The 20,501-nt window shown below is 53.7% G+C and overlaps 1 protein-coding gene across 7 annotated transcripts in view; it reads left to right on the top strand.

Annotated features, from left to right (window-relative positions):
• Cacna2d2 (calcium voltage-gated channel auxiliary subunit alpha2delta 2) overlaps window positions 1-20,501 on the top strand; it is a 135,008-nt gene that overhangs the window by 109,436 nt on the left and 5,071 nt on the right. For 4 of the 7 annotated variants that reach the window (XM_087186106.1, XM_087186107.1, XM_004834135.3 and 1 more), the window contains exons 5-24: window positions 1,602-1,646; window positions 5,060-5,201; window positions 8,062-8,193; window positions 8,357-8,414; window positions 9,050-9,100; window positions 9,229-9,328; window positions 9,464-9,622; window positions 9,860-9,967; window positions 10,065-10,143; window positions 10,702-10,751; window positions 10,946-11,035; window positions 11,238-11,309; window positions 11,497-11,571; window positions 13,027-13,101; window positions 13,179-13,250; window positions 13,326-13,397; window positions 13,500-13,561; window positions 14,246-14,322; window positions 18,158-18,218; window positions 20,336-20,433. In XM_087186106.1, the coding sequence (XP_087042232.1) occupies window positions 1,602-1,646; window positions 5,060-5,201; window positions 8,062-8,193; window positions 8,357-8,414; window positions 9,050-9,100; window positions 9,229-9,328; window positions 9,464-9,622; window positions 9,860-9,967; window positions 10,065-10,143; window positions 10,702-10,751; window positions 10,946-11,035; window positions 11,238-11,309; window positions 11,497-11,571; window positions 13,027-13,101; window positions 13,179-13,250; window positions 13,326-13,397; window positions 13,500-13,561; window positions 14,246-14,322; window positions 18,158-18,218; window positions 20,336-20,433 (1,678 nt within the window). Of the gene's footprint in view, window positions 1-1,601; window positions 1,647-5,059; window positions 5,202-8,061; window positions 8,194-8,356; window positions 8,415-9,049; window positions 9,101-9,228; window positions 9,329-9,463; window positions 9,623-9,859; window positions 9,968-10,064; window positions 10,144-10,701; window positions 10,752-10,945; window positions 11,036-11,237; window positions 11,310-11,496; window positions 11,572-13,026; window positions 13,102-13,178; window positions 13,251-13,325; window positions 13,398-13,499; window positions 13,562-14,245; window positions 14,323-15,545; window positions 15,567-18,157; window positions 18,219-20,335; window positions 20,434-20,501 lie in introns of all 7 variants that reach the window. The other 3 variants (XM_087186105.1, XM_087186104.1, XM_004834134.3) reach the window with 1 other exon arrangement.

The following is a 20,501-nucleotide window of genomic DNA, read 5'->3' as shown; positions in this document are numbered from 1 at the left end:
CCATGCCTGCTGCCTTATAGCAGGATGCTACCTTGTTTGCCACTCCCATCTGCAGCCCACAAAGAAACAGCCCCAGTTGGCCTTGGTGGCACATGGCTATAATTCTAGCACTCTGGGAGGCTGAAGCAAGAGAATCTAAATTTTGACCCCAGCCTGGACAACTTAGCCACTTAGCAAGACCCTGTCTCAAAATTGTAAAAATTTTTTTAAAAAATGATATATTCTAAATTTATTCTTCCATTGGAAAACTTAGTTTCCTGAGCAGAATTAAGTCAACTCTATTAAATTTATTATATTGTTAATAAACTTATTCCATGTAATTAGTTTTCTTTTATTTATTTTTTTTTTTGATACCAGGGATCAAACTCAGGACCTTGTGCTTTCGAGGCAGGCGCTGGAACCACTGAGCTAAATCCCCTGCCCATATAATTAGTTTTCCATGTCAAAAAAATTATAAATTTTTTTTTAATTTAAAAGGCAAGGACCCAAGTTTGATCCCTGGTACCAAAAAAAAAAAAATTAAAAGGCTGAGGATGTAGCTCAGTGTAAAATTCTAGGGTCCAAGCCTAAATACAGCCAGGTGTGGTGGCACATGCCTGTAATCCCAGCACTCAGGAAGCTGAGCCAGGAGGATTGCTGCAAGTTCGAGGCCAGCCTGGGCTACATAATGAGTTCAAGACCAGCCTTAACTACATGGCGAGACTCTGTCTCAAAAACAAAACAAAATAAAACAAAGAAAACCTAAGTAAAGTACTAGAAAGGAATGGAGGGGCTGCCCTGAGTGAGGGCTCATGATGCAGGATTTCGCTGTATAAAACAGGGCTGAAGTGCACCTAGGGAGGGTGATTTGGACAGGAGCCCTGGCCCTTGAGCCCATTAGGGCAGGGTTGGGTGGCCCCTCCTGAGCAGGTGGCACTTGCTGACACCAGGTTCACCTTCTGGCGGCCTCTGTCAGCCACGCTCAGTTCTGATTAAAGATCATTAAACATGAAATTAGCCCATTTGTGTTATGGGTCCCCAGGGCAGCCAGTGATTATGACGCGCAGATGGCCAGGAACCCAGGCAGCAGGCACAGGCCATGAGGACTGGTGGGCACAAGCAGGCAGGGCCAGGAGGCAGGCGTGTGGGCCAGGCTTTGTTTTCTCCTGCTCCTGTTGTGTAAACCCTTTGCATTTCACAACAAATCACAGATAATTAATAAGTACATGCCTGTAATGAGCAGCCTTTTTAATAGAAGAAATTGGAAGATGCGGCGTCAAGTCATTATTTCACTCTTGCCCAAGCTCAGCTCTGTTTTTCCATCTCCCTCACTCCCCATCCTGCCTCAGCAGCATCTCTGCAGTCAGGCTGGGCTCTGACCCTTCCTCTCAGCAGGGCTGCCACATAGGGCCCCTCATCCCAAGACTGGTCTGGCCAGGATTGGGGTGGGGAACCACCAGCACCTACTCATCCAGCTTTTCCAGGAGAACAGCTCTAGATGGGAAAAGGGGGCAATCTCTGTCCCAGAGGACTCTGAGGGGCCTGTCCCAGGCCTTGGGGGTCCTGGCTGTGTCTCAGGAGCCCTTGAACTATGGGTGCTAAGGCCTTTCTCCCTTCACCAGGAGGAAGACATCATGTACTATGATGCCAAGGCTGATGCTGAACTGGTAAGTGCCCCTACCTAAGCTACCAGAGCCACATACCCTCTTCTGGGCCTCAGTATTCTCAGCTATAAAATGGATGTCAAGACTCGGCGCTCAGCATTCTGAGATCAACCCTACAAAGTTGTGTGACACAGGCCCTGTTCCCCACCTCTACAACTCCCTAGAAGTCCCAAAGCCTCCAGTACTTTGTCTCTGTGGCCTCAAATAACCTGGGCTTCACAGAACTGTGTGGCAGGTGAGGTTCCTTCCCTAGGCAGGATGACAAGGCACTTGAGCCTCCCCATGCAGGGCACTTCAAGCCCCAGTATGGAGAGGAGCTGGGTTCCATGAGAGTAGGGAGAGCAGAGGCAGTGGAGAGATGAGCGGGTTGGGTAGCAGGTACACATTTAGGTGCCTCTCCAAGCCAGAGAAGACTCCCTTCCCTGTGATGAGACAAGCACAGTATTGGTATGCTAAGCACCCCACCACCTAGTCCTGTGGTCAGTGCTTGGCTCTGAGCTCAGTTGTATTGCCCCAGCTAAAGAGGCAGCCCAGTTCCTCACTCATTCTTCAGATGAGGCTCAGCTCAGCTGGGATCATCTCCCTCGGAAGTGGTGGCACTGGGACTGAGCCACACTGCTTTCCTGCTTTGGTGTCTCTCACTGTGTGACTTAGTAGCTCAGGTCTACTTGGGCTTCCAGGGAGGTACTGAGGTCCCCATCACCAAAGGACTCAGTGAAAGATATATGACCATGAGGAGGAGGTGGCTACAGAAAAGACAAGAGGGTCTAAGGGTGCTGGCACTTGGAGTAGACAAGATTTGCTGGACTTGTAAAGGCCCAAGTCCATCTGCCTGACTTCAAGGCAAAGTAGTTGGACCCAGCTGTCCCCTATGTAAACAGAGGCATCATAGTGGTACAGTCTCTGGGGACCCACCGATTCTGGCTTTTGCAAAAGACCTAAGATCCAGTCTTCCTCTCCTAGGCCTATAGGCTTGGGGGCTTTCCTGTGGTGAGCTGAAGGTATCTTACGACACAAACAAGGGGAAAGCCAGAAAGGATCCCTGACCAGGGTCAGAGATTGCAAGTCACCAGAAGAGCCATAGGGAGGGCAGGGGCCGAGAAGGCGGGTGGGCTCAAGCAGGTGTGCTTCCCCTTGGCTGAGCTCTGTGGCTCCCGGAGAAGTTGCTAAAATTAAAGCTGGAATCTGAAATTCAAATGAAGAGCAAACCTTTAATTAGACCCTGAATCTAATTCCTTACCCCCCTCGGCAGCAAGCTGTAATTTTAGCAATCAGTACATTAAATATACACCAGAAGACAGCAGTGGCCCATCGAACAAAGCCCCTGGCCTCGGGGGTGACCCTGAGGGGCTCCATGGCCAGCCTGGTAGCCCACCCCCAACCAGGACACTTTTTACTCCCTGCTCCCAGCAGCCCCCAATCCAGTACTCTGTTCCATGACTCTAAACTACTGACTCTCTGCCCCAACCGCTTGGCCATCTGCTAGGGCCCACCCAATCCAGGAGATACACTGGGGCAGGGCTGGCTGTGACAGCTAGAGCCTGGCATAAATAACAGCATGTACACGTTTGCTGACTCCCCTGCTTTGTTGTGTTGTTTTGTTTTTTTAATCTTTGCCAGAGGTACAGTTAGAGATCTTTCTAGACCATTTACTTTTAAATTACCAGCCAGAAGGTGGGGGTGGGGGAAAGAGAAGAAAGGAAAAAGTTTGCCAGCCGATAGCTTATCAGAACAGAATCCAAATGTCACATTAGTTGGGAAAGTTGGGAGATTAAATTTTCCAGCGCCCTTCATCTGCCACTGACATTTCGGGGGCTTTCTTTTCCTGAGTTTCCCCCTCCCCTGAGTGGAATGTGAGTGCTGCATGCCTCACAGACCACTGGCCCCTCACTCTGGGTGCTCAGCAGCTGCCTGCCCTCACTTTACCTCCACCAGGGGCTTCTGAGGGTCCCCTCTGAGTAGGCAGAGTGTAACATACTGGATGGGGAGGAATGAGAGGACTGTAGAACAGCCAGAATTTTGCTGTACAAAATCTATCTGAAGGGGCTGAAGATGTAGCTCAGTGGTAGAGTGCCTGCCTACCATGTGCAAGGAGGGCCTAAGTTCAATCCCTGCCACTCTAAAAATAAAATAAAACCCACCCTGAAGAGATGAAAAGGGTGCTTCAGCATAGTGTCTCCACACCTGGTTGTGTGGAGAGGCACAGTCATCCTCTCTCCAGATCAGACACAGCCTGGGCAGACACAGAGGGAGAACTCACAAGACAGCCATGCCCAGGACACCATGAGCATGGAGCAGGGGAGGGTGAAGACATGAGCTGAGCCTGAGGAGAGGCTGACCACAGGGATAGGGGTGGGGGAGAGGTTTGACTGCTCTTTCCTCCCAGGGCACAAAGCCCCCAGTTCTTCTCCCTTCCCTGCCTCAGTCTCCATCTCTCCCTTGCCTCCCTGTTTGGCTTTTCCCTCTCTTTGCTTTCACTCTCTATCTCCACCGTCCCCTTTACACACCTGCAGCCAAGCCTCCCCACCCTGAGCTTCAGCATCAACACTAGTTACAGACCCACTCCTGCCAGCCTGTGGTGGTGGGTGGGGGCACACGGCACATGCCTAGCCTGCCTAGCCACAAGATGCCATAATTGGCATCTGTCAGGCGACTGCGGCTCATTTTAGAAAATCAACAGGGGTCCTTATAGTCCTGCTGGTAGCAGGCATGGCAGACCCTCCTTCTAGAGACACCAGGTCTCAATGCTATGCCCTACCCAGCTCAGCTCTCCCTGGAGTTGGCCTCCCCAGCTCAGCACCTAGAGCTACTGTGATGCAGGGAGTGTTGTCCCTATCCCAAGTGGGACTAGGGCCCTCTTCCTAGTGCCAAAGGGACTCCATGCAGGAGGTGGGCAGAACCCAGTGGGGAGTGTGGGGGTGCAGAGCTTCTAGGAGGGGCTATGGAGGCCTCCCTGTGATTGCACAAGTCACATCCTTGTAAGCAAAAGTCTACAGCCTGTTCCTCTGACTTGCTTCATTATTTGCCTCCTTCACTGATAATTGGTTTTTCAAGGATGTCGGGAAGGGGTCAGTTTGGTTTTGGCTTTAGAATTTGGGTTTGACCAGTGAAGGAAGGTCGGGTGAGGAGTCCATCCCCTATGTCCATCTGCCCCTGTATCTCACCATCTATCTCTCCTTGTCTTTGCAATAGTCTCTGTCCTTGGGCCAGGGATTTAGCTCAGTGGTGCCACCCCTGCCTTGCAAGCACAAGGCCCCTTGATCCCTAGTACCAAAAAAAAAGTCTCTGTCCTTGGGATGCTCCTGTTTCCTGGACTCTGGCCCTCCCTGCCTCTGCCTGCAGGCCTGTCCAACCTACTAACCATTTTCCACCCCTGACACTGCTGGGGCGGGGCGGGGGGGGGGTGTTTTCTGCAGGATGACCCTGAGGGTGAGGATGTGGAGAGAGGGTCCAAAAGCAGCACCCTAAGGCTGGACTTCATCGAGGACCTAAACTTCAAGAACAAGGTCAACTATTCATACACGGCTGTGCAGATCCCCACAGACATCTACAAAGGCTGTGAGTGTGTCATGAAATTCGGCCGGTCCTTCTCACCTGTCCTGGGGACAAGGGCCTCTGTCCAGACATTCTCAATCCCATCTACCTGCAGTCCCTACACCTGAGGTCACACATGCTCACCTCTCAGACTCACCCACATGCAGGCATCCAGCCACTCACAGGCAGAGCTTTCTGCAAACTCTCTGCAGACTGCAAAACACTAAGCCTCCTACCTGTGCATACATGATCTCCAGCCCGTGTGGGCACATAGGCCCACACAAGTGCATATATGCACATGCACACACACACACACACACACACACACAATTTCCCCACATGCAGGGCTGTGTCTCCCAAAGCAGCTCCTCACCACACTCCCCTATTCCCTGGCCCCATTAGGAGTAGCTGAAAAGCTACCTGAGTTAGATAAAAGAACTAGAGGAAAGGAAACCACTCCTCATTCACAAAGATATGGTGTGATGGTTTCTAGCTCCAAGCAGCCAGGGGGAGGGAACACAGGGAAAAGGATTGAGAAGAAGGTGGTTGAGATTCCAAGCCCCATCACAGGCAGCTTTGCACAATGGAGAAATCATGTTGGTACAGCTGGAAGAATTTGAATCAGATATGAAGAGGAACATCCTGAGTATCTTGGGAGGTATAGTGAGAAGAGGCCAAGAGTCAAACATGATGAGGAGCTTGAACAGCAGGATTTAAGGCACTTGGGCCTATTGGTTCTTATACAGTCCTCTGGGCACCTACAGGGTAGCCTCAGAATTCGAGGGGCCCACTGGTCTGGGAAGCTTAGGGCAAATGTATTGCTTTGGCTTGAGAGTACAGGGAATCCTCCAGGGTCCCCCTCCACTCTCAGGGTCAAATAGGCCTTCTGGGCAGCATCAGGGGACATAGGGAAGGATGCTCTTCCCTGCCCCCAACAGGCTGCCCTCAGGCCACCTGCCCAGAGCCAGCCGAGGGACACTATCATAGGCAGGCACGCTAATTAAAACAGGAGCCACACCGCCCTCCCCAGTCACCCCTCACTACCCACACAAATTACATTTTATATGTTTTTTATTTACTGTGTCACTTTTAATTAAATCTGTAATCGCCTGCCTGAGGGGGCATAGTCCCCGCTTCCCAGCTCAGCATGATCAGAGGTTGTGTGTACATGGGTGTGGGTATGTGCATGGGGTGGGGTGGCAGGCCCTTTTGGTGGAGCAGATGTTTACACGTACGTGTGTGTGTGTGTGTGTGTGTGTGTGTGTGTGTGTGTGTGTGTTTGTGGTAACAGATACCTCCAGGGACATCCCACCCAGAGCAGGAGTCTTCCTGTGGTTCTTGACCTGAGCCAGGGACACCCCAGCCAGAGTGTCCCATAGGGGAAGACCAAGGCCAGTGACGGGTGGGCATGTCAGCAGGCTCAGGGCAGACAGCACTGCATGAAACACTGAGGGGCTGACTTTATTTTTCTTAAAGAGAAAAATAGATATTGTTCAATTCACTAAGTTTCTACATCAAGAACAGGACTATAACGTAGTGTTCAATAGGCAGAGCCAATGCTAGAAATGTGTTCTGTTTTCACATTATGGCCAATTGCAGGGAGCCACTGGTACAGAGATGGGGGGCGAGAGCAGAGGGGGAGAAGTTAGGGCACAGGACACAGTGGATCTCTCACTTCAGGGAGAGCAAAGGGGAGGGTGGGTTCAGACCCCTGGGCCTCAGTGGAACTCTGAGCAATTTAAATCACAACCCCATCTGTTCTGAAAAGAACAAAGCCATTGCCAGTCCCCCTCTGGTTCTCACTTGATGGGCAGGATTCCAGTGGGGGGAAGAAACTGGGAGGGAGGAAATAGGGGCCCCTGGGGAGGGATGAGCCTGACAGAAGCAGGTGTCCCACTCCTGTTTTTTTCTGATGAGACACTGCACAATGTAATATGTGGCACATACACACAGGGCACACTTAGGGCTGCCCGTTTGAAGGACCAGCAGGGTGGAGTCCAGTTATCTGAGTGGAACCTTACCCTGAGAGGGGAGGAGGAGTAGCCCTGGCCAAGGGATCATGCATGTATCACCACAGGGGTTGGGGGATGGAAGGTGAGGTAACAGATAATGGGGACTGTGAGAGCAGGCCCCACTGGTGATTTCTGTAGATGCAGAAGGGCATGTAGGTGTGAGCCCCTGTGCCCATGCAGCAGTCGGGTTGCCAGGAGTGAGGGTGTCACACATCTGGCTGGAAACAGAGGTCAGATGCAAGTATACCTCCTGGGAGTAGAGGCTGCTCATGTGCGTGTGTGTGCAAGTGCACGTGCCTGTGTTGTAGCAGCATCCCAGCTCCACCTCTGCCCCTCCAGCAGCCCCCACTTCTGCCCCTGCCTGCTCCTGGCCCCAGTTGATTAATCATGGAGCTGAGTGGCTTCCAGCTTATCAGGTACCTTAATAGCTGAATAATTCCAGCCCCATCAGCGGGCCCTTAATTGCTTTCTTGTGGCTGCAGCCTGGAGTGCATGCTGAGTGGGTGAGTTCCCCTGGGATCAGCCTCAAGCTCCAAGCATTTTGTTGGATGGGGGGCCCAGCTCACACTTCCTGCCTCCTGGGCAGCCCCTCTCCAGAAGCCACTGGCCACAGCTGCCCTTGCCTGCTCATGTGGAGCCCAGCCAAGGGGTAGGCTGAGCTGTTCTTTCAATAGCTTGAAAGGGTGAGGACCAGGAATCTTCCTGGTGGAGCTGGTACAAGCCTAGCTGGGCCCTCAGAAATGAGGGAAAGTCTGGACAGAGCAGGTAGGCCTTCTGAGTGGGGGGGCTTGGACATGAATATCATGGTGATAGGTAAGGCAGGAGACAGGCCAGGCCGTCCCAGCCTAGCTTTCTTCCTCCCCCAACCCCAGCCACTGTTATTCTCAATGAGCTCAACTGGACAGAAGCCCTGGAGAACGTATTCATTGAGAACCGCAGGCAGGACCCCACACTGCTGTGGCAGGTCTTCGGCAGTGCCACTGGAGTCACCCGCTACTATCCAGGCAGGTGCCAGCCCATCTTCCCTGTCCATCCACCATCCCACGTTGCTTCATCCCCTAGCCACCCATCATGGGGTGCCCTGGGTGGAGTGGCTGTTCCTGAAAGGCCTGTCTGGCTGAATCAGGCCTTTTTCTGCCAGTCCTGTCACCCTTTCTCCTCCCACAGCCACCCCCTGGCGAGCCCCTAAGAAGATTGACCTGTATGATGTCCGACGGAGACCTTGGTGAGCGAGCAGAGAGGGGCTAGGCAGGGACACCTCCTCAGCTCCCTGCTTGTGCCTCTCCCCTCCTTCCCAATATCCAGGCCTCCAAGCAGGGCGCAGCCAGCTCTATCCAATTTTCATTTCACACATCGTTGCCACTGGAAAATGGATCCCATCACCCAGGCAGCCCTCCCAGCTGCTGCTGCCCCTTTCCATCACCCAGTACCCCCACCTCTTGGAACTGAGAAAGCAGACCAGTGGGAGTGTTCCCAAAGTGGATGTACCTCCACCCACTGGACCACTAGAGATTCCCACTCTCTGCTCTGCCTGTCCTGCAGTACTACAGGACTTTCTTTCCCTGCTCCATCCCATACTATACTCTGCCCTTTATCCTCCACCTGGGGCAGAGGATACAGAAAGCCCTTCAGTCAGAGGACCACCTGCTCACCCACCCCTTGGGGTTGTTTACTTGCTGAGGGAGCAGATCACTTATGTGGTGGGCTGGGACTGCCTGTTTTATTAAACGTGGTCTCCCCAGTGCCTGAACCCTGTGTGGTCCATGCAGTGGATGCTCAATAGAAATATGTGAATCACTCTGGGACTGGCCCACCAGGGAGGTCCTAGTGGGCTGGGACCCATGAGCTTCTCCTGGGCAGGTATATCCAGGGGGCCTCGTCGCCTAAGGACATGGTCATCATCGTTGATGTGTAAGTGAGCAATGCTGGCAGGCGGGGCTGGGACAGGGCTGGGGCCATACTCTGCTGCCTTAGAACCTCTTTGGGGAAGGGCAAGAGAATACCTAAGGCCCCCAATGGCCCGTGCCTGACCTCTCCAGGAGTGGCAGTGTGAGTGGCCTGACACTGAAACTAATGAAGACATCTGTCTGCGAGATGCTGGACACACTCTCTGATGACGACTATGTGAACGTGGCCTCGGTGAGTGCCAGGATGAAGGCAGGTGGGGAACTAGACACCCCCACTTGCCCTGCTCCTATGACCACCACTAGACCTGTGCACCAGCTGTCTACTCTGGCCAGCCTGAGGCCACTCACCACTTCACTGTCCCTGCAGTTCAATGAGAAGGCACAGCCTGTATCTTGCTTCACACACCTGGTGCAGGCCAATGTGCGTAACAAGAAGGTGTTCAAGGAAGCCGTGCAGGGCATGGTGGCCAAGGGCACCACAGGCTACAAGGCTGGCTTTGAGTATGCCTTTGACCAGCTGCAGAACGTAAGCCCCATGGGTGGACGAATGGGTGGACAGGGGCGGGCGAGGGCCAGGCTTGGTGACACAGGGAAATCAAGACTGATGGCCTTGTTAGCACCAAAAAGGCAGCATGGACACATAGCACCATCTGCTGGGGGAGGGGGATGGGCACAAGAGGGCCAGACCTGCCAGGGGAAGGAAGCACTGCCCCCAGGTGGCAGAGACTGAGAGCCATCTGACTCCACACTTGCCCATGCACAGTCCAACATCACTCGGGCCAACTGCAATAAAATGATCATGATGTTCACGGATGGTGGCGAGGACCGTGTGCAGGATGTCTTCGAGAAGTACAACTGGCCCAATCGGACGGTGAGGCCGAGCTCTGGTGGGGGTTGCCCTGATCTAGGTCCAGGACCGGGGAGAGCTGTCCTCAAGTGGCTACAGCAGTAACCTCAACCCCCCACAGGTACGTGTCTTCACCTTCTCTGTGGGGCAGCATAACTATGATGTCACTCCCCTGCAGTGGATGGCCTGCACCAACAAAGGTACCTCTTCTGATGTAGTGCTAGGGTTGCCAGGATCTGCTGCCTGCTGTCCATCCAAATGGCCAGTTGTCTGTTTACAGTCTATCTTTCCATATGTGTGGGTGTCCGTGGGCTATCTGCTGGGCTGTCTGACTTGTCCATCTGACTGAGCATCTTTTGAGCATCTTTTGCCCATCTGACTGTCTGTCCATTGTCCATCTGTCTACCAGATTGTCTACTTCTGCATGTTTGCCAATCAATCCCTCTCTGTACACTTGGGCCTGGGTGCTGGGTGGACTCTGAATGTTGATGCTATCCTAGAATGAGATGGTATCATCTTCCTCAGCCTTCCTTCACATCTTTGCCCCCAACTCTTGGTCCTCTTCTGTAGCATTGGCTCTAGGAACAAGACAATGGTAGGAAGCACAGAGGTATATGAGTTTGGGGGAAGGGACACCAAAGAGAGAGGGAGTCTAAGAAGCAAATTGGGACTGCATAACTACCCCGTGGAGCGGGACCCCGTGCTATGAGTCCCCACAGTGCCAGCAAAGCCCACCTCTGCCTCCCCTCCCTTCCCAGGTTACTATTTTGAGATTCCTTCCATTGGAGCCATCCGCATCAACACGCAGGTGAGGTTGTGGGCGGCCTGTGTCTCCCAGCCCTTCACTCCCCTTCACTCCCTGCTGTCCATTGGGTCCGGTCCCTCTGGGCTGCTGTGGGCTTAGTGCCCTCTGGTGGTGGCTATGGCACAATCCCAAAGCACAGAGAAGCAGAAGAGAGTTAGGAGAGCATTAATGACCCCTGCTGCCCCCTCCCTCTCCAGGAGTATCTAGACGTGTTGGGCAGGCCCATGGTGCTGGCAGGAAAGGAAGCCAAGCAGGTGCAATGGACCAACGTCTATGAGGATGCACTGGTAAGGCCTCTGTGAGAGGAAAGGGGCTGGTCACCTTCCCCCACAGACATGCCCCCAGGGTCAAGACCCTTGAATACCTACTTCTGGGGTTAACCAAGCAGAGGAGAAAGAAACATGACCTGCACCTGGACTCCTGCTCTAAGCACTCAGGGTGAGGCTAGAACTGGCCATAGGAGACCCCATCCTCCTCCTTTTCCTTCAGGGGCTGGGGTTGGTGGTAACAGGGACCCTCCCTGTTTTCAACCTGACGCAAGATGGCCCTGGGGAAAAGAAGGTGAGGTCCCCACTGGTAGAGGGTTGGGCATGCCTGGGAAGGGTTGGATACTCCCATCACAGGTCTGGGGATGGAGGAGGGATGGGGCCTATGAGAGCAACTTGAGGCCTTGAGTATGGGGCCTGGGCAGGGGACCTCCCTCATGGAATTGAGCCCATTACAGACCCCTCCATGTGTCTTCTCCCAGAACCAGCTGATCCTGGGTGTGATGGGCATCGATGTGGCTCTGAACGACATCAAGAAGCTAACTCCCAACTACACGGTGCGTGTCCACCTATCTGCCCTGCTCTGCCTCCCATGTGGATACAAACCAGGCTCAGCCAAAGGGACTGATGGGGTTCATAGCACCTCCATGCCGACCTCTTAGTTTAAGGAGTCAGGGAGGGCTTCCTAAGGAGGTAGCCTTGGCCCTAGAGCTGGTGTGGCAGACTTTCTCTAAAGGGCCAAGCTGTGAATATTTTAGGCCTTGCCAGCCTAATGTACATTTTATACTTTGCTTTTGTGTTGTAAAAGCAGCCACAGACAAAACATAAACACACAGGTATAATTATGTTCCTATATAGTTTTATTTCTGAATACTGTTATTTGAATTTCATATCATTTTCACATGTCATGAAATAGAATTCTTCCTGTATCTTTTCTTTTTTAACTACTTAAAAACAAAGCCATTCTTAGAGCTGGATGTGGTGGTGCGCACTTGTAATCCCAGCTATTCAGGAGGCTGAGGCAGTATAATGGCAAGTTTAAAGCCAGTCTGGATAACTTAGTGAAATCCTGTCTCAAAATAAAAAAGGACAGGGCCGGGGATTTAGCTGAGTGGCACCACACCTGCCTCACAAGCACAAGGTCCTGAGTTCGATCCTTGGTACCAAAAAATAAATAAAAATGGCAGAACACTTGACTAGCATGTGTCATAGCCCTGGCTTCCATCCTCAATACCACAAGGAGAAAAAAAGGTCTTTGCTCACAGCTATATAATAGCAAGCAGCAGGCCAGACTTGGCCCATCTGCCTAGGCAGGAGTGTCCTGGACACAAAGAAGAGAAAGTGTACCCTGGAGTTAGAAAGAACTTGTTGGGCAAAGACCTGAAGGTGCAAAATAGAATCATGAGCCAAGTAAAGGCTAGGGTAGCTGTATGGTGGCCCAGAGCCTATGGTTAGGGAGCTTGGGTCTCGGCTGTGGGAAAATAGGGCATGTGTGACAGCACCCTTAGGCCTGAGCTATATGAAGCCCCTGGTTGGCCCTGGGAGGGCAGTGCCTATGGCTGGGACCCAAATACAGTAAGAAAACTGCCTCAGAGGTAAGGACCAGGTCCAAGGTCCTACTTCTACTTCCCTTCCACCTGAAGAAGTCTCCTCCTCTCACTGTCCTCTCTCCTGAGTTAGGGACAAGGAGGAGGCATGAATCAGAGCAGCAGTACGGGGGGTGCAGCAGCGGTACCAGCAGTACTTAGCCTTGTGGGGCTCAGGGAGGTGGAGAGGTGAGGCTGGCTGAAGTTCCATGGGAACTTCAGGACAGCAGAACGCCTTGGCAAGGGCTGTTCCTTGAGGGGCACCCAGCCTGCCAGCCTGAGCTGGGTGACAGGTGGGGGCCCTTGGCCCAAGGCAGGTAAACAGCCCCCTCAGTAGGATGAAAGACAGAATGGGGAAGAGGTCCCAGAGCCCAGGGAATCCTTGCTCAGCCCTCCAAACCCTGAGCTCCCAATGTGTACCCCCAGCTTGGAGCCAACGGCTATGTATTTGCCATTGATCTGAATGGCTACGTGTTGCTGCACCCCAATCTCAAGCCCCAGGTGAGCCAGATGGGTGACCTGGAGGGTGGGTAAACCACCTAAGATGGGAACCTAACTTCCTGCACTGCCTCCCCCAGACCACCAATTTCCGGGAGCCTGTAACTCTGGACTTCCTGGATGCAGAGCTGGAGGATGAGAACAAGGAGGAGGTAAGGGGAATGCTAGAAAGAGGGCTGGGGAAGCAGGCACAGAGAGTAGAGGAGGTCACAACTCTGCCCTTCCAGATCCGGCGGAGCATGATTGATGGCAACAAGGGTCACAAGCAGATCAGAACGTTGGTCAAATCTTTGGACGAGGTAAGAAGGCAGGGGAGGGAGACATGGAGTCAGAGGTGGCAACCTCCTACCCCACCCACCTGGGTCTGCTAGCCCAACACCTGATGCAGCCTCCTCTTGCAGAGGTACATAGATGAGGTGATTCGGAACTACACCTGGGTGCCTATAAGGAGCACCAACTACAGGTGAGTGGCCCAGGGCTGGGCAAGCAGAGAGTGGGGTGGCCCCAGAATCTGAGTCCAGCTGCCCCTCCTCCCACCTCAGCCTGCTATGACTATCACCCCATGGGGCACCAGCAGCCAAGCCCCTCACTGCTCAACCTGGGACACTGGATCCTCCAAACAGCAGGTCATGGGAGGACAGGAAAGTGCAGCGGATGTCTCCTCACCCCTCTGCCTCTCGTCAACCCCAAGATATCTTCACAGCACTTTCACTGTCTGCTTTCCACCAGCATCACAGCTTTAGAGAGGGTTCCCTGTAGGTCAGGCACAGCCAACATAGGTTGTCTCTGATGCTCCACATGACTGATCCATTCTGAGATGCCAGGGACATGAGGAGCTCACTCACTGACAATGTGCTTCCCTTGGGAGCTTGCAGTGGGACAGGTGGGGAGCTGGGAGAGGTGGATGGGGTGGGTGGTGGGGAGGAGACTTGCTTTGAGGCCTTCAGGAGAGTTGGGAGAGTGGACAGTTTGGCTGCTGCTGTCTCCCAGGTGCTGACATCCAGGCCATGAACTTCTCACAGCCAGGCAGGGGAGGAAGGCTGTCACAGCCTGGGCCTTGATGTCCAGCTCTGTGGCCATGGGGAGGGGGTGCCAGTGCAGGCCACTGCTCCCAAGCAGTGACCAGTACTCCCTTTCTCCTCCACAGCCTGGGGCTGGTGCTCCCACCCTATAGCACCTTCTACCTCCAAGCTAACCTCAGTGACCAGATTCTGCAGGTCAAGTGTAAGTGGCCTGGCCCCTGCCTGCACCCTGCACCCTGCCTCTGCCCCTGCACCCTGGCCGGCCCCAGGCAGCAGAGCCTGCTGCGCAGTCCCCGCCCCATCTGCCCAGCCCCAGGCGCCCGCAGGCTGGAGCTCCAGCCTTTGAAAGTCTGTGGAAATCTGCATGCTCGCCTTTTCTCAGATTTGGTTCCAGACCATTCTGTCATGGTTTCTGTTGAGGTTTCTGTTTTTGGTTTCTCCTACTCCGTGTCTTCCCTCCTTAGCCTGCCTGCCCTGAACACCTCTGGGGGCTGCACTCTTGAAAGACACCCCCTCCTCTGACCTGTCTCCCCCTGCTCCCTGCTCAGCTCTTCCTCCACTGTGGTGCCACCTCCGGGGCGGCTCTCCCTCTCCTCTCCTCCCCTCCCTCACATAGGAGGTCTTTGCTTCCTCTTTCTGCCCTTCCTGCCCCTCTCCCTTTCTGACCTCCCTGTACTTCAACACACTCCTCCCTTTTTCATCCTCCACCTTTCCTTCTTCCTCCATCTTCTCTCCCCTCCTCCTGCACCTCCACCTCCTGTCTTCCTCTCTCTTTCCCTCTCCTACCTCTCCCTTCCCTTCTCTTTCTCCATCTCTCTCTCCCACTTTCCTCTTTCCCTGTCCCAGCACCCTAACTTCCTACACTCCCTTCAGTCTCAATCCTCCTCTTTTCTTTCCCCTTCACTCCTGATCTGCTCCCTTCTCTCTCCCCCCCTCGCTTCTGTTCCTCTCTCCATCACGCATCATGTCCTCTCCCTGTCTCTCCCCCTCTCACCCTTCTCCCCATCTTGCCCTCCCTCCTTCCTCCCTGTCTCCCATTCCTTTGCCTGTGCCTCACCCTGCATGCCCTGCTCACCCTGGGCCTCTTGGAGAGGACTGGGTCTAGGGCCTGGCCCAGCCTGCCCACCCACCGCCCACCCGAGGTCACTGGGAGGGAGGCTGGGGCTCCGGCCCCACCGGGCGCCCCCCACCTGCCTGGCCGACTGGGGCTCATCTCCTTTGAGTTTTCTTGCTCTCTCTTTCTCTCTCATGTCGTTTTTTTGCAAGAAGTTTCCTTTCGGTATGATGATGAGACACAATATTTTCATTCAAACAGCCATTGAATAAAATATTGTTTGTGCCCCTCCCCTTCCCCTCCCCCTTTTCGTTTGTTTTTGTGTTTGTGTTTTTGTTTTCCTCGCTTTCTCTCTTGGTGGACTGTCCCAGTGCCAATCAGCAAACTGAAGGGCAAGTATATTCAGAACCAGTGCACCCTCCTCTCCCCACCCCACCTGCCCTCACACCCCTGCTTGCCCCCCTCCCTGCCCAGGACCAGCCACACCCCTGCCCACCAGGGCTCCCCTCCTGGCATCCCTTGGCTCCTCAGTTCTTGCCTTTCCTCTCGTGCCTAATCCACTTTAAAGCCAGTGGCCCTTTCCCTGGGCTTGCCTGCAGGGTGTTCTCTGAAGAGTCTGAGGGCTCAGCCCCCTTCCTTGTACTCCTTGCTCCCTGCAGGAAGGCCTCTGCCTCCCCCTCCCCCTCCCCAGCTTTACCTTCTCTATCCCTCCAAGACAACTAAACAGTGGGGGCAGGGCTGGGTGCCTTCCTGCCCCCTTCTACCCAGCAAGGCAAGGGCTCAAGATCCAGGGTTAGAAGGTAGATCAGCCCCCAGAGGGGCCTCTTCAAGGCTCCCTCTGGCATAGCTCACCCTCTGATTCCTGGCAGTGGCTCCAGAAGCTGGCAGCCCTCCAATAAGGGAAACAGAAAGGACCAGAAGTCCTCTAAGAAGGTAGACAGAAAGGATCAGAAGATCAGAGGCATATGAGGTAGGCAGGAGGCTGCCCCCTCATCCTAAGCACTGGGATGAGCAAGGCTGACCTCTCATCCTAGGCACTGGCCTAGGTGCTAAAGCTCCTATGTTCTGCTGCTCCCACTGCCCCAACAGGCTTTGCTGGGGTCTCTTGGCCCTGCCCTATGAGTGGTAGTCACTGTCCTTGAGGAGGATTGGCAAGTATGGAAAAGGTGTTCTCCTGGAGAGGTAAAGGCAGACTCAAGGACTGTGGACCTAGCCAGGCACAGAATGGGATCTAGCTGGACCCCAAAGCAAAGGAGCTTGGAGGAAACCAAGCTAGGTGTGAAGAAAAGGATTCTGGCTCTCGGTCTCTGAGGTGCCCAAGCCAGAGAACTTCCAAAAAGGTAAGCAGTAAGCCCCAGCCACAGAACGATGAGGGCAAGAGGGGACAGCACACAAAGGTCTCTGCCACTAGTGCAGAAAGGGCCACCCTCTCACAGAAAGCTTGGGCAGATCAGCCATGCAGAGTCAGAAAGAGATGTCCTCCTGACCTAGAGGTAGAGCTCATCAAGATATACCAGGGGCCTTGTCAAGCCTAGTCCAGCAAGAGGAATATAGCCACTCTCACTGGCCTGGGTGGAGGTAGAGAATGTGCCCTACTCCCACTGGCTTGAGTTGTCTTTTTCTTCGGGTCTCCTACATTCCTCCTAGTGACCCCAGAACTACAGGTCCCTGGTAACCATAGCAACCATAGCTTAGTCTCCCTCCCTGCTCCTCCCCCCTTCTTCTTTCTCCTCCTCCTTCTCTCCTTAATCCCCACCCCTTCCCCTTTGGCTTGTGTACAAACCCTCCCTCACAGTCCTATCAGAAAGGAACAGTCCAACCAGTGACTGCCCAGCCTCTCAAAGCATCCCAAGTCTCCCCTGCTCAGACCCTTGCAGTGCATCATGGGAGTATCTGAGAACAGGGAAAAAAACCCTCCCCTGCACAAAAGAGAGTTTGGGATTGGGTAAAGATAGATTAGGATAATGGACTGCCTAGAGTGAGAAAGGCCAAGGGCAGAGGGACCCCTCCCAGAGGCAGACCAGCCCAGTGGCCTGTCCACAGTGAAGCCCTTTGGCCACATCCTTAGATTTACTCACAGATCTAGCCAAAGACACACACATGTGCACACACACACACACTCATGCACCTGTGCTCATATATGTGCATAAACCCAGGGCACATGCCTAATTGGTGAACCCCTCCACAGGCACCCCTAGCATTCCTCCCTGCTGCTCTGAGCCCAGACCTGTCTAGGAAGGGAGGAGATGCAGCACTTCTTCCTCGTTTACTCCTCATGCTCCCTCCCAGGAAAGCAGGTGTACAGGTGCCACCAGCACCCAGTCCCAGGGAGGGCCCCCAGACCCCCACGATGCACTGCCGTCCACCTCCAGCTCCCCACGCATGTCTCTGGTTGGACTGTCTGTGCCCATGAGAAACCCCCTCGGTTTGGCCATGTTGATGCCTGACAGAACAAAAGCAAGAGCTACCAAAATGCAAACAGCTGTGGCAAAGAGAGAGAAAAATCCACAGCCAAAAGCCAATTCCCTTCCTCAAAGTCTCTTTGGAGGCGAAGGAAGCTCAGCATGTGGTTTTTTTCCATTATGGATATAATAAGAGCAAGACTGGCGCCTACTCCAGACCATGCATATATATAGCAGTGTGTGTATATATATGTGTGTGTGTGTGTCCGTGTATATGTGCTATACAGCCGTATGGAAGCATATACAGCCACGCCAAGGGATCACTGCCAACAGAGGACCAGGCCCGGGCAACATATTGGCTATAACTGCCCTCCTCCTGTGATGCCGTAGTCTCCACAGGCCCTCCTCCCTTGACCTGTCCCTTCTCTCTGGCTCCAACCCAAAAGTGGAAGTGGCGGGTTCCCTCTTTGCTGGTGTCTCCCCATCCCTCAAGCTGCCCTCTCCCTTGCCCTCCAGCCCCATCAGCTCTGAGCTTCCCACCTCCCCAACCCCCGCCAGATAACCCCCCATTTCTGTTGCAGATTTTGAGTTCCTGCTCCCCAGCAGCTTTGAGTCTGAAGGACATGTTTTCATTGCTCCCAGGTAGCTTGCGTGTGGCCTTGCTGAGGTGTCCTTCCCTACCCCGACCGCCCTGGCCCACCTCCTGCACTGCTGCCTGGAGCTCTGTGTGTCTGTGTCCTGTGCAGTGTTGCCCCCCAACCCTCATACATAGCCTGGTATGTGCAGCTGTGTGCATACCCAGACCATGTACCCGCACCAGGCAGCAGTGGCCAGTGGCCCATAGCCCATCTCCCACCAGGCCTGGGGCAGGAGGGCTCTGGATTCTGCTCACCTTCCCTTCCCTCCCAGGCCACTAGGAAGGAATCCCTTGCTGGGCAGCTGCTGCTCTGGTTTGTGGTGTCCTGCTCATCCCCCCACCTGCACCCCGTCATTGTCCTGCGTCTGTCAGTGTTTTGTGGGTCTGGGGGCTGAGCCAACCAGAGCCCCTGTCAGCAGTGCCAGCAGTGCCAATCCTAGGTGTGGTGGCTCACTGAGCGGGAGGAGGGAAGGCAGGGGCTCTGTGGAGGTGCACTACAAATGAGGGGTCAGGGCCTAGGGCCAGCCCAGCCTGGACCATGCCTTGAGTGCACGTTCAGCATCCACACACATCTTGGAGCACACACCCGCTGCCTTTGGTCCACATCCGAGGAGGCCAGGGCCCCCAGTTGTTGAACCCCTCTCTGTGACCAAGGTTTTGGATGAGGGCAGGTAGGTGCACTGGACAGACATACTCTAGGCACCACATGGGGGCTCTGGACACTCCAAACCTCCGTGTGTATGCACATGGCGTGCATGCATCCACAGACTTCTCTGTGATTCTCTCTATAGTTGTGTGTATGTATTTGTGAGTATTGTGTACATATGTAAGAGCCAGAGTGTAGAGCCAGGTGTGGTGATGCACGCCTAAAATCCCAGCACTTGGGAGGCTGAGGCAGGATCACGAGTTCAAGGCCAGCCTGGGCTACATAGTGAGTTCAAGGCCAGCCTGGACTACATAGCAGGACCCTGTCTCAAAAAAAAAAAAAAAGTGTGTAAATTTGGTTGGGCCTGGGTATTAGTGACTGGGAATATGTGTGACCCACATGACCCTGAGAAAGCTCTCTGGGGGACAAGACTGTGTTTCTGTCACCTCTGCATCTTTGACTCAGGAAAGCTCAATAAATACATATAGGGTGAGTGAATGAAGTACCTCACAGTTGCAGATGTACCTATCATATGTATGGTATATCTGGAACACAGCTGTGAGGATGTCACTTTGGGAATGTCAGGTATAGGCTCCAAGCTCAGAGGCACAGGGTGTGTACTGCATAAAGGCCCTGGGGACCAAGGAGTGAATAGGGCCTGAGACCCAGTCTCAGTTCTTCTCTCTAAGCTCTGAGTCCTGGCAGAGCCTGGGGAAATGGAACATTTTAAAAATTCCCACAGAGTAGCTGCCACACAGGCCACTGGAGAGGTCCCTGGTAGCAGGAGGATTGGGCAAGAGAGATAGCTCCATCTATCGGGGTAGAGAGACTGCTCACCTAGACTTCCTGGACAGCAGAGCTTCAAGCAGGCCCTACCATACTCTCCATGTTTTCTGGACCCAGAGTCTGATCCCAGTGAGGGCCGGGAAAAGGTGAGGGATTGGCCTGCCCACTGCTGGGGGAAGAGTATTTTAGGGAAAGCCAACCTGAGGACCCACAGGTTTCTACTGACTCCTGATACCCTCTGGTGTGATGAAAAAAGAGAATCTCAAGGATCTTGAGTGAATTGCCCAAAGGTTCACAGCCAGAAAGAAGCAGGATCAGAGGCCAGTGCTAGTATTCAGTCCTTTCTTGTGGCTACTGCTGTAGGGGATGCAAGTAGCATTTTTTAAGGCCTCCCAGGCACACCATCTAGGTCCAGCTACACAGGAAAGATGGTAGGCTCTGCAGGCCCAAGCCCAGGAGAGAGAACCACCAAGGTGGGAGAAGCAGACCGTTCTCATGTCAGCTCTACCTGCCCTAGCTCAGACCTGGCAACCTGCAGCCACATAGCAGCTGCAGCCTCTAAGAACACAAGCTCCTTTCTGCAGCCTGGGCTTCTCAACAAGTGGCCATGCAGGCCTGTTGGGAGGCCTCAACCCCACTGTGTTGTCCAGCTCCCCAAGCCCACTCTTCTTGCCCCCCACCCCACCCCAGAGAGTATTGCAAGGATCTGAATGCCTCAGACAACAACACTGAGTTCCTGAAAAACTTCATTGAACTCATGGAGAAAGTGACTCCAGACTCCAAGCAGTGTGAGTATTTGGCAGAGCAGCTGGATTTGGGTGGTGCCCAGGTAACATGGAGGCAGAGCTTAGGAAGC

The sequence above is a fragment of the Heterocephalus glaber genome, unplaced genomic scaffold (assembly GCF_053883595.1).
Source record: "Heterocephalus glaber isolate CG9 unplaced genomic scaffold, H.glaber_assembly_v1.0 deba00001504, whole genome shotgun sequence".
NCBI lineage: Eukaryota > Metazoa > Chordata > Mammalia > Rodentia > Bathyergidae > Heterocephalus > Heterocephalus glaber.
The sequence above is the reverse complement of the archived record's forward strand: the minus strand, read 5'-3'. Positions and strand labels throughout refer to the sequence as shown.